The sequence below is a fragment of the Gastrolobium bilobum genome, unplaced genomic scaffold (genome assembly GCF_033153095.1).
Source record: "Gastrolobium bilobum isolate Gb01-03AN ecotype WA unplaced genomic scaffold, APGP_CSIRO_Gbil_v1 utg189874, whole genome shotgun sequence".
NCBI lineage: Eukaryota > Viridiplantae > Streptophyta > Magnoliopsida > Fabales > Fabaceae > Gastrolobium > Gastrolobium bilobum.
In genome coordinates, this window is record NW_026896172.1 from 1 (window position 1) to 12,805 (window position 12,805).

Genomic DNA, 12,805 nt, shown 5'->3' on the forward strand with positions numbered 1-12,805 from the left:
TTTTAACCTTGAATAAAATTCATTAAACCAGTAATGAAAAAGAATTGAAGTGAGTAAACATAAACAGAAAAACCAAAATCATGGAGGATGCCAATTTCGCAAACTATGTAGTATACACACCTGGAATGGAATCTAGGTTGGTTCTGCTTGCATTATGTAGGTTAGGTTCTGTGTTAACAGTATTGAGCTTGGAAAATTTCACACGGCAAAATAATGTATCGATTATGTATAAATTATAATCTATATATATTTGTTAGTTGTGGTTATGATGACTGAAGTTACTGTTTAGACCTTATAATTACTTCTTCATGAATCGTGATATTTTTTAATTAAAGTGGCATGGACAAACCCCATGCCACTTTAACTGATAGTTTATACAACTCAGATAACTTAAACATAACAGAAATCAAAGTGGCATGGACAAACCTCATGCTCACCCAAATAAGACAACAAGCCCAACAGAAGTCTCAACAACAGCAACATACTAAAAGTAAGCTAAAAACATAACATCAGCAGATATATCCAGCATCCAAACATGACAGCATATAAACAACAATAATCATCAACTGAGCTCCGACCTCCCTCTGCCAGAGGCATCAGCCCCCAAGTTACCTGAACCTGAAATAAGCGTCCCCAAACGTGGGGTGAGACCTCTAAACAAGAAATCTCAGTAAGACAAGGGGTCCTCAAGGATCTTCCACCCCAAGCTCACTTACACGTGTAATATCAGTTCAAAAGCATTTAACAATATAAGTTCCAAAACTCAATGCAGTGCAACAGATATTCATGCCATGTGTGTTATAACTATTCTACTGGCCAGAGAAATGCAGGAATACGTCTATTACCTACAGTTAGTACAAGGAACATCGCTTGCACCTCACCCACAGCCTCACCCTCTTATATGTACCACATACTCAGGCTTACCGTATAGGTGGAACACCACATGCATATCATAAAGGCACTCGCATATGACAGCTCAACAGCATTTCAACAAATCAATATATCATGAAAACAACATCATGCATATAACCATACCCCCATGGGACATGGTGAAACCAACAATGACTAAACCGAGGACACGAAAGCTTACCTTGCAAGCTAACAATCTAAGCCAAGAGTCCAACCAATCTCAAAGCCCAAACACAGCAGAATCACAATCTGTTTTGGACCAACAATCATATCAAAATCATACTCAACAAGTATAAGACGCAAGGACAACGTCTTTCCTTTACATTTCATGTCTTAAGGCTTCTCACAAAGCCACAAGCCCTTAATCACTTAGATTCTGACTTAACTAATCAATACAGAAGCTCAACTTAACCAGTCTAGGGTCCACAAACCCCAAACATCATTCTGTATGAACAGTGCAGCTACTGTTCTTCGAAAACCCAGAATATCTGGATATTTGTCGGGGGCATATCCGGATATCAATATCCGGATATTTCGCGACAGAATGCAGTTCTGAATTTCGCGAGATATCCTTCTAAAGATTGGGTTTTTAACTTATTCCAATGTCCAAGCATGCATTTTTACACTTCTTTAGGTTCATATACTAGGTGGTTACTTGTTTAATTCATTAAACATGCTAAGACATCTCTTTTAATCATTAAAACTCAAGATCAAAGATTGGTAACACTTACCCAAGCTCAAAACAGAGCAACAATGGCTCTTGGAGCTCTCCAAACTGTCTCAAAGGTTCTGACTTAGAAGGTGCACGGAAATGGCACACCATAATGGTTCTCTCTTCACAAAGGTTGCTCCTTGAAGCTTCCACAACCAAGGAAAATGGCTCCTAAAACCCAAGCAAGGAACTCAGCCCAAAGAACCTCCCAAAACAGCAACCCCAACTCAGAATGGAGCTCACCACACACTCCTCATGATAGTTCCCACTCACCCAAGGTGTTTAAGTGAAGAAGCAACCAAGAGAATGATCAGTTGGTTGAGTTTTTGGTCAAGAAAAATGGAAGAGAGCAATGGAACAGTAGCAAACTGATCAGCCACCCCAACAAGTCACGTAGGAATGCAAGGTGCCTAGTGTTTTGGGCCAAGTTATGTATTTATAGAGGTTTAAGTCATTAAGCACACAATATTAGCATTAATTGCTACGCTTAGCATTTTAATCCCAAACTTAGGATTCTGAACCTACTCATTTTTCTAAGATTTATCATATTTTTATTTTATTTTTCGCAGCACCTTTCCGGTACGCGCTTTTCCATAGCCAGTATTAGTTCTGGCACCAGTTCTCATTATTTTCACTTGAAACTTGTTTTACAAGTCTTATATATTATTCTAGTGACATATACACACTTTTTATAATTTTTTGGGATACTTCATCGGTACGCAATTATACCGAGTAGCAGAACCGGTATCTGCATTTTTTCGTCCGAAAAGCGACTTTCAACATTCTTAATCACTTTCTATATTTATTTAAGCCTTCTTATAATTATTAAGGTCAATTATGGAATTATTTCCTAATTTCACACATTTAATTAATTATTTTCCTTAATTAACGGTGCAGGTTCTTACATTCACCCCACATTTTTAAGGATTTGTCCTCAAAATCAGAAACATACCTGTCTCGGAAGTCGGGATACTGCCGGAGAAGCTCGTCCTCTCGCTCCCAAGTTCACTCCTCAGGAGTTCTTCCGGTCCACTGCACTTTGACCATCGGAATGATCTTGCTCCTCAGTTGCTTCTCGCCACGATCGAGAATCTTGAGTGGTCCGACGGGAGTCTTTAGGTTCTCCCGAACCTCCACATCATCCGGTTGCACCACGTGCGAAGGATCCGCTACATACTTGCGAAGCTGAGACACGTGAAACACGTCGTGGATGTTGGCCAAGTTCGGAGGCAAGGCAAGCCGGTGGACAACAGGTCCTACTCTACCAAGTATCTGGTATGGCCCAATGAACCTCGGGCTCAGCTTCCTCACTCCAAGTGCCCGACCAACACCGGTGACAGGTGAAAGTCTCACAAACACGTGCTCATCCTCACTGAACTCCAGTGGACGATGCCGCATGTAAGAACCTGCACCGTTAATTAAGGAAATTAATTAATTATATATGAGAATTAGGAAATAATTCCATAATTGACCCTAATAATTATTATGAGTCTCTAATAATTATAGTAAGTGATTAAGAATGTTGAAAGTCATTTTTCGGAAGAAAAGTGCCGATACCGGTTCCGCTAGTCGGTATAAATGCGTACCGATAAAGTATCCCAGAAAATTATAATAAGTGCATGATAATTCCTAGAATAATATATAGGACTTGTAAAACGAGTTTCAAGTTAAAATAATGAGAACTGGTGCCAGAAACTGATACTGGCTATGAAAAGCGCGTACCGGAAAGGTGCTCCGAAAAATAAAATAAAAATATGATAATTCTTGTAAAATTGAGTAGGTTAAGAATCCAAAGTTTGGGATTAAAATGCTAAGCGTAGCAATTAAAGTTAATACTGTGTGTTTAAGTGTTAAACCACCTATATATACTAAGGGCACTAAACCCTAGGATGATACTCAGCCTTCCTACATGACCCTTGTGCCTCCCATTTCTGACTTGGTGCTTTCTTGACTTGTCTTCACCATTTCTTCATGAGAAACCACCAAATAATCATATTTTCTCTTGTTTCTTCCTTGAGATCACCTTGTGGTTGTGTTGGGTTGGGTGAGAAGTTTGGGTTCTGAGTTGGTGAGCTACTCTTGGGTGTTTCTTGGGCTGTCTTCTCTGGTTGTGGGGTTTAGAGCCTTGTTCTTTGGTTGTGTGGCTTCAAGAAGCAACCTCTCGGGAGAAAGAGCCAAGCCTTGTTTGGTATTTTCGTTTTCTATCCAAGGCAGAACCTTGAGGAGCTGGTTGTGAGCTCCAAGAGCAACCTTTGGTTCATCTTTAAGCCTGGTATGCATACTCAACCTTTGATCATGAGTTATTGGTTAAAAGTGGAACCTTGATGCATGTATTGAGCTAAAGATGATAACCTAACGTTCGGTAATGCTTAACACACTTAGAAATGCCTGTTTAAGCTTCTGTAATCGGTAAAAGTTGGACCTTTGGTTTGTTTTCGCGAGATGCAGAATCTGGGTTCTGTCGCGAAACATCCGAATATTTTGTTGTGAATATCCGGATATTGATATCCGGATATAGGTATCCGGATATGCGGATCTGAATATCCGGATATGGATATCCGGATATTGGAAGAGAGATATCCGGATATTGATATCCGGATATGCCCCCGACGAATATCCGGATATTTTGGGATTTCGCAGAACAGTAGCTGCACTGTTCATACAGTAGGCTATTGGGGGTTTGTGAACCCTAGATTGATGAAGTTGAACTTCTGTTTTAATTGAACTAAGTCAGAATCAAGTGGTTAAAGGCTTATGACTTTGCGTGAAGCCTTAAGACATAAATCGTAAGAGGAAAACGTAGTCTTTATGTTTATGCTTATAAGCTATGAGTGTTGATATGCTTACTGGTCCTAATCAGGTTGTGATCTGCTGTGTGTTGGACTTGAGCTGTGTGGACTCTTGGCATTGGATAGTGAGCTTGCAAGGTAAGCTTTTGTGTCTTCGGTTTAGCCATGTTGTGGTTCCACCATATCCCATGGGGGTATGGTTATATGCTTGCTGTGTTACATGCTTTTGATGTTTTGGAAATTCTATTGAGCTGTTATATGCTAGTGCCTTTATGATATGCATGTGGTGTTCCACCTATACGGTAAGCCTGAGTATGTGGTACATACAATATGGTGAGGCTGTGGGTGAGGTGCAAGCGGTGTTCCTTGTACTATCTGTAGGTAATAGACGTATTCCTGCATTTCTCTTGCCAGTAGAGTAGTTTAAACACACATGGCATGAATATCTGTTGCACTGCATTGAGTTTTGGAACTTATATTGAATTACTGCCTTTGGAACTTATATTGCACATGTAAGTGAGCTTGGGGTGGAAGATCCTTGAGGACCCCTTGTCTTACTGAGATTTCTGGTTTAGAGATCTCACCCCATGTTTGGGGAATGCTTATTTCAGGTTCAGGTAATGCGGGGGTTGAGACCTCTCGCAGGAGGCCAGAGCTTAGCTGATAGATGTTACATGTTTATGCTGCTTATGTTGATATGCTGTTATGATTGGATGTTGAATCCTATTTACTGTCTTATGCTTTTAGCTTCAGTTTATGGATTTCTCTGTTGAGACTCTGTTGGTTATGCTGTTGATTTAGTGAGCATGGGGATTGTCCATGCCACATAGACTTGATTATGTCTTGTTTTATGTTGGAGTTGTATTAATGTATCAGGATTATTGTCCGGACTACGTGTTGTAGATCTGTGACATAGATACTCGCTTTATCTATATTATGAGGTATTTCAGTTAGATGTCTTTTTGCAATTTACATACAGGCGATATTTTATGAAATTGATTAAGTAATCAACTTGGCTAAGTATAACAACGTCATAATTGAAAAGAAAAAGATATTCCGCATTTTTAATTAAGTGCAGCTTAATACGATGATATGTTAACAAACCGGGTATACTCGGGGTGTTACACCGCACATCGTTAACTCTTCTGGCGATTCTGCGCCTGCTTCAACTTTTCCCTGATCAATTTGATCTGCAGGGTGGTATCTTGGACAAAGTCCAAGCCAAACAGCTCCTTGTCTCCAACCTCAGACCAGCAGGTAGGAGTCCGACACCTCTTACCATACAACGCCTCGTAGGGTGCCATGCCAAGGCTAGCATGGAAACTGTTGTTGTACGAAAATTCAACCAATGGCAGGTACCTATCCCATGTTGAACCCTTCTCCAAAGTGCAAGCCCTCAACATGTCCTCGAATGTCTGGATGGTCCGCTCAGTCTGTCCGTCAGTCTGAGGGTGATAGGTGTTACTCAGTCTCAACTGCGTACCAAAAGCCTCCTGCAGCGCCTCCCAGAACCGAAAACTGTTAAAGAGAAAATTCAATGAAATATATATATATATATATATATATATATATATATATATATATATATATATATATATATATATATATATATATATGGAGTATGAAAATTTCTTGTAGATACCCATTAATAAATTCTTTGTTTTTTTTGTATTTTTAAAAAAATTTAAATATTAAAATATTGATTAAATGATTTATGTGGATCCAATGTCATTTAAATGATTTTAGACATTTATCGCTGATTGTTCCATCTTTCTTTTTAATTGTGAAGTTTGCTCTGTCCCTCTATATTCATGTTCTTCACAAGTTACGACTAGGGGTGTAAATGGGACATGTTAAGCCTACAGGCTTTGGCTTTAATAGCCTAAGCTTAGGGGTGTTCATCAACCGATCCAAACCGATTCAAACCGCGAAAACCGAACCGAAAAATCGATAACCGAATAAACCAAAAACCGAAAAATCGGAAACCGAAAGCAAACCGCAAATTATAATTGGATTGGATCGGTTTTCGGATGGGTTGATGAAAACCTATCAAATCCAAACCGATCCAATATATTAATTATCCTCTACCTACTTGTCATTTCTCTAATCATAGCCCAAAAATTTCTAAACTCAAGACCCATTAACTCATCAACTAAACCAAAAAAAAAACTTAGTCACGTCTCATCAACTATAGTATTGTTTAGTGATATTTTTGTATTTCAAATTTTTTTTTTACAAAGCCAATATGTACAAAAGATGTTATTTGTACAATAATCATGAAACTAATTTTAGGATATTCAAAAAACCGAAAACCGATCCAATCCAAACCGAAAAAAATTGGATTGGATCGGATCGGATTTGAAAAAAAATCTAAACCGAATGGATGATTATATGATCAAACCGAAGGGATTGGATCGGATGAGTTTTGCTTCCAAAACCGATCCAATCCAGACCGCGAACAGCTAAGCTTATCTAAAATATTTAGAGCCTATACTGACTTATTAGCATATTAAAGACTTGATTTATTGGTTTGGCCTGACCTATTATAAAAAACTAAAAAACCTAATGTGGCCTGTAAGGCCTACCAAGTTGCAAACCAAGGGGGTGTACTGGATTAGGATTTCAGAGGATTTTAATGGATTATTTTAGACAAAAAAATCCATTGGTATTCAATTAAAATTTTAAAGCATTGAAAAAAAGTCATGTGGTATTCAATTAGGATTTTAAAATATTAATTTACACTCCGTCCAAATTCGTTGGTATTCAATCAGGATTTTAAACAAAGGAAAAACAATATTGTGGTATTCAAAAATCTGACAATTTTAATGGATTTTTCATTGGAGTGGATTTCGTGAGACTTTTTAGTGAGAAATATAAATAAGATGTCTCTCTCACAATCTCACCCTAACCCCTAGGATTTCTTGAGATTTCTATACTGCAGTGTCTCACAATCTACTCTAGCATTTTCTCAAAGCCAAGGTATGTTCTTTTCTGACTCTCATATATTTTCTCAGGTATGGGTATTCCTCCTTCATGACTAATGATACTGTTTGTCGTATGTATTTATCAGGTTTTGGTATTCCTCCTTCATGATTAATGATGTGCTTCATTTTATTTTTTACCAGAGTTGTATAGAGTTGACGATAAACATGTATCTAATCTCTAAAATTGAACTAATAAGCTTACCACATACATTATTTGTCGACCTTCTTCTTTTGTATATTGTTTGGATTATAATAAGCATAAAATCCTAATATTCTTCGTGTTTGGCAATGATACATATTAAAAATCTTAATAATTTGATGGCAAGCTCTATTAAAATCCTAATATTCTTCGTGTTCAATCTTCGTCATGCATCATTGAGAATATATCATATAATATATTATATTATTAAAAAATAAAAGGTATGTGTAATTATGATAAATATTTCGATATGTCAAATTTTTTGGCCCGACTAAAATTAAATTCTGGCTCCACCACTGGTTTGATCGGACAGAACAACAAGTAAGGTAAACAAGATAAACAAGAAATATGTTTCTTCTTTCGCTGTCTCTCTCTTACATTGTTACGTTAGAACGAGGAATTGATTTGAGACAGAAAGAGTGTGAAAACTGAAAAGCAAGATTTTCTTTTGAGATGAAAACGGAGGCGGTGGGAACCAATTCAATCTATTTGGTGAGGCTAGATTTATAATTTTATATATCTCAAAGATATGGATTAGTATTATTATATCTCCGTGGAGTGATGGATCAATCAACAAATTAATGACTCTACTAATTTTTCTAAAATATTATACAATACAAATTAACAGAAGATGTACCAACCCTAAAAAAATGACGTGTTTTATTATAAAAATTGAGAGATAGGCACATTTTAACTTGCTTTCTATATTGATAGGCACATTTTATGTATCTAATTGCTTTCTATGATGAAAATATTATAATTTATTGTTATGAGGTGAAAAGTTTTGGGCGACCTTTGGAGGACAGTAGCCTCATTAAACTATGATGAATATGTAAGTATTTTATTTGAAAGTGGTAATTAGTGAAATGATTATAATGTTGATCATCTCAAAATAATTTTTTTTTTGGTGAAGATCTCAAAATTATTTACTTCTTAAGAATAGTGTTGTAACAGAGTGCATGTCAAACAAATGGCATAACATATGCCGGAACAAAATTTTGACGTGCATAATTACACCAGATTGTTTTATTTACTCTAAAATCAACGGCAAATTGAGAAGACTAATTTTGTTAGGATGGAGAAAAAAAGATTATAGCGAATTATGAAGCGGAGAAAGTTATATTTATTATCATTTTAGACTTATTATTCTTATTATCTGATTAGTTACCGTTATATTAATTTGAAATCAACAATAGAAAAATAGAAGAAAAAAATAACTGTTGTTGATTTTGAATTAATCCTTTGATAAATAGAAGAAAAATGCATGTATCTCCAAGAAACTCTCAAAGAAAACTAAAGCGCTCAAAATGTAAAAACTGATTACAACTAAAAACTGAATTCTCTCTTCAACATGAAAATCTGACTTCCACTAAGTTATGAGTTCCACTCCTTTTTACAAAACAAAGACTACTTTAAAAAAAAAAAATATCTTCAAATTGATGTTGTCCCTCATATCAAACAAGCATCCAACGACCTTCAAATTTCCATCTCATCTTCTTCTTTCATCTTTCATTGCCATGTGTCCTTTTCTGTGTATAAAAAGAAAAATAATTTGCAAAAAGTTAAAATTTCTTTTCTTTTACCTCTTTTTATCAACTTGGGCTTACTTCTTTAAATTTGGCCCAAAGTTTACCTGCACTTTAATACAATTCAGCCCATAAAACATAAGATAATTACCACTAAATTAAATAGAAATTAAGACTACCACTCGTCAGATTAGGTTTTGGCCTAAATACGTTAAGTTTATATAAAATATTTTGAACTTGGTTTGACCTATTAATTTGGTGTACTCTACATTATAGGTTTGGTGTTGTCTATATTTAAAAATCAAAATATATGACCTAGGCATATTAACATGTTTAAGCCTACGAATCTTTAATAATTATCAAAGTTAATATATATATATATATATATATATAATTAATTTTTATTAGTTAAATTTATATAAATAATTATTTATTTTATTTGAATTAAATTAAATAATACGATATACTGACGTATAGGTCAATATTTGTAAAAGGAAATGTTTTCTAAACAAGTTTTTTTTGAGGTCCAAGCCTATTTTATTTTACTAAATATATTAGCTAGGTCAAACCTAACCTACTTAGACCGAATTATAAACACTTAATAGACCATTTGATCCATTTAAATCCCTACATGGAAGTTATGTGTGAGGAAGAACTTGCAATTTGTGTGTTAACAGTATTGAGCTTGGAAAATTTCACACGGCAAAATAATGTATCGATTATGTATAAATTATAATCTGTATATATTTGTTAGTTGTGGTTATGATGACTGAAGTTACTGTTTAGACCTTATAATTACTTCTTCATGAATCATGATATTTTTAATTAATTATCATTTTTTCAAAAATATGCTTAGCGATATATTTTTATTTATTTTAAATAATTCATATTTCTATCATCGATTCATACTCTCAATCCAAAACATATAATTGAAAATATTATATTCAACTGTAAAATTATTATTATTATTGAGGTAAAAAGTTTTGGGCGACCTTTGGAGGATAGTAGCCTCATTAAACTATGATGAATATGTAAGTATTTTATTTGAAAATGGTAATTAGCGAAATGAATATAATGTTGATCATCTCAAAATAATTTACTTCTTAAGAATAGTATTGTAACCGAGGGCATATCAAACAAATGGCATAGCGTGTGCCGGAACAAAATTTTGATGTGCATAATCACACCAGATGTTTTATGTACTCTAAAATCAACGGCAAATTGAGAGTACTAACTTGGTTAGGATGGAGAAAAAAAGGTTATAGCGAATTGAGAAGCGGAGAAAGTTATATTTATTATTATTTTAGACTTATCACTCTTATTATTTGATTGGTTATTGTTATATCAATTTGAAATCAATAATAAAAAAATAGAAAGAAAAAAAAAAAACTATTGCTGATTTCGACTTTGATAAATAATTAGATAGTAAGGGTGGTACGTCTAAAATATAATAAATATAACCGCCCCAACTGAGAGGCTTGATAGTCCATTGTTCTTTATAAAACAAAGGGGTGGTGAAGGGAGGGCCCCAATTGGTAGAAAAAAACCCGCAACTTTTTTTCTTCCAGAAACTCTTAGTATTTAAAAAATACATTGAATTTCAATTATTTCGAGTTGAGTCGAGTGAACTTACTCAAAGGAACAATATTCTCTTAATGTCTGTTTTTTCGTTTTCACAATTAAGACTTCACTTAAATATAATCGAGTCCCTTATTACTCGAACTTTTTACATATTGATTTATAAAACAAACAAATAATAACATTTGTAGATAGATCAAAAAACTCAATTTTTGAGTTTGTTCTTTCCGGTTCAAAGGTTGAAGTGACAAAAATAATAGAACCCCGTATACCGAAGTGAAAAAGAATTGAAGTGACAAAGAACCAATTTTAATTATTATTATTTTAACCTTGAATAAAATTCATTAAACCAGTAATGAAAAAGAATTGAAGTGAGTAAACATAAACAGAAAAACCAAAATCACTGGCTGCTTGTGGAAGCTTGTGAAGCTTCCAAAAAATAATCCATTTTCTTTATCACTGGCTGCTACACTAGTCCGGTGAACATTCTTTCCCTCAGTTACTCTACCATCAGCCTCATTCATACTCTCATATCACATGAATACCGAACTAATTTGTTTCTAGCTGCTATAGTAGACTGAAGAATATCATCCTCTTTCTGCTGCTTCACTTTAAGTGATTTTTAGAATAAATTTCAGCCCAAACTTTATTGAAATCTGAACGACACCGACTCCATTCCTCCTGTTTCTGCTTCAGTCGAGTCAATATTACAGGGAGCGCACGAGTTGGGTTTTTACGCAATATGTCTATAACGTCAAGACCATGGTCACCATATAGACGTTCAATGCACCTTAAATTTTGAACAGTAAAGTAATCTTCAATACGGTTCAGAGTCTCCATATTGATCTTATTTTCATTCATGTTATTATATAATTCCTCTGCACGTTTAGCTGCAGAACTCACAGACTCTAATAACATGTCCAGCTCAAATCTGTCATCTTCACATCTGAACAAGCTCTCTTCGTACTGATTCCTGCACATATGTTCGGAAGAGTAATCCTCACTTCCTGAACTCACAGATACCCAGTGATCATTCAATACTTGAGCACCAAGCTCAGATCTCTGACTAGCTGTAGGAATTGGATAATCAGCAGGTAGAAGCCGGTAGCTGGGAGTGCAACGTTTACAGTCACTGAGGTCAAGTTCTTGAATGGATTTTCCCATGTACTCCTTCTCCCTGTATCTTTCCTTCTCTTTAGCTCCATCCATCTCACGCTTCTGCTCTTTGTCTTTGTCTTTGTCCTCCAACTTTGATGATCTTAGTGACTTTTTACTCATGACACCAGCAAGGAATTGTTGAGCATTTATATGATCAGGTTCTCTCTCATCCTGATCACGATTAATCCTTATATCCTTACTCTCACGTTTCCTCCACTTCTTGTGCATGTTCATCATTGTGTTGTCATCATCCATCTCAGGGTGTTCAACACTCAGATCACGCTCACGATCATGAGAAGGAAGCCTCTTTCGTCGATATACTTGCATTTGCCGCATCATGGGTGCCATAGAACTCCGCTCACTAAAGCGCTGCAATGAATTTCGAGCATCCGGAGCATGCTGTGTAGAAGGTGCTGTGAAACTATCTGGTAAGAATCTAGTGAACTCCTCAAGCAAATCTCGATGATCCTTAAACAGGGTAGCAACCTCACTATAAATTTCACCTATGTCCTTATGCTCTTTGCGGTACATATTGGAAATGTTCAAGAACGATTTGTAAACATGCTCATCACTTTGGAATCGTTTCTTTATCTTGTTCACAAAACTAATAGCTTCTTCAAATTCAACCGTTTTCTTTGGAGGAGCCTCATCCCTTACTCTCTTCATCTTTTATCGGTTCTCCAGATTTTCCTAGGAAAATTCGCTGGAAAACAAGTCGAGTAGATCGACAAGAGAAAGAAAAAAAAAATAGTGAAGTGTTTGATCGGACAGAACAACAAGGTAAACAAGAAAAACAACAAATAAGGTTTCTTCTTTCTCTGTCTCTCTCACGTTGTTGCGTTAGAACGATGGAAACTGAGGCGGTGGGAACCAATTAAAAGGCTAGATTTAGAATTTTATATGGGAAAAAAATTTAATTATTGCATTTTAATTAATTAATTATGCAATTT

At 35.5% G+C, this 12,805-nt stretch overlaps 1 protein-coding gene across 1 annotated transcript; it reads right to left on the reverse strand.

Annotated features, from left to right (window-relative positions):
• Window positions 1–11,303: 11,303 nt before the first annotated feature.
• LOC133298100 (paired amphipathic helix protein Sin3-like 2) lies at window positions 11,304–12,521 on the reverse strand. The gene has a single exon (XM_061497334.1). The coding sequence runs from the start codon at window positions 12,519–12,521 to the stop codon at window positions 11,304–11,306; it is 1,218 nt and encodes a 405-aa protein (XP_061353318.1).
• Window positions 12,522–12,805: the final 284 nt, after the last annotated feature.

Coding starts and splice junctions, on each gene's coding strand:
- LOC133298100 (XM_061497334.1), bottom strand. CDS start 12,521: ATGAAGAGAGTAAGGGATGAGGCTCCTCCAAAGAAAACGGTTGAATTT.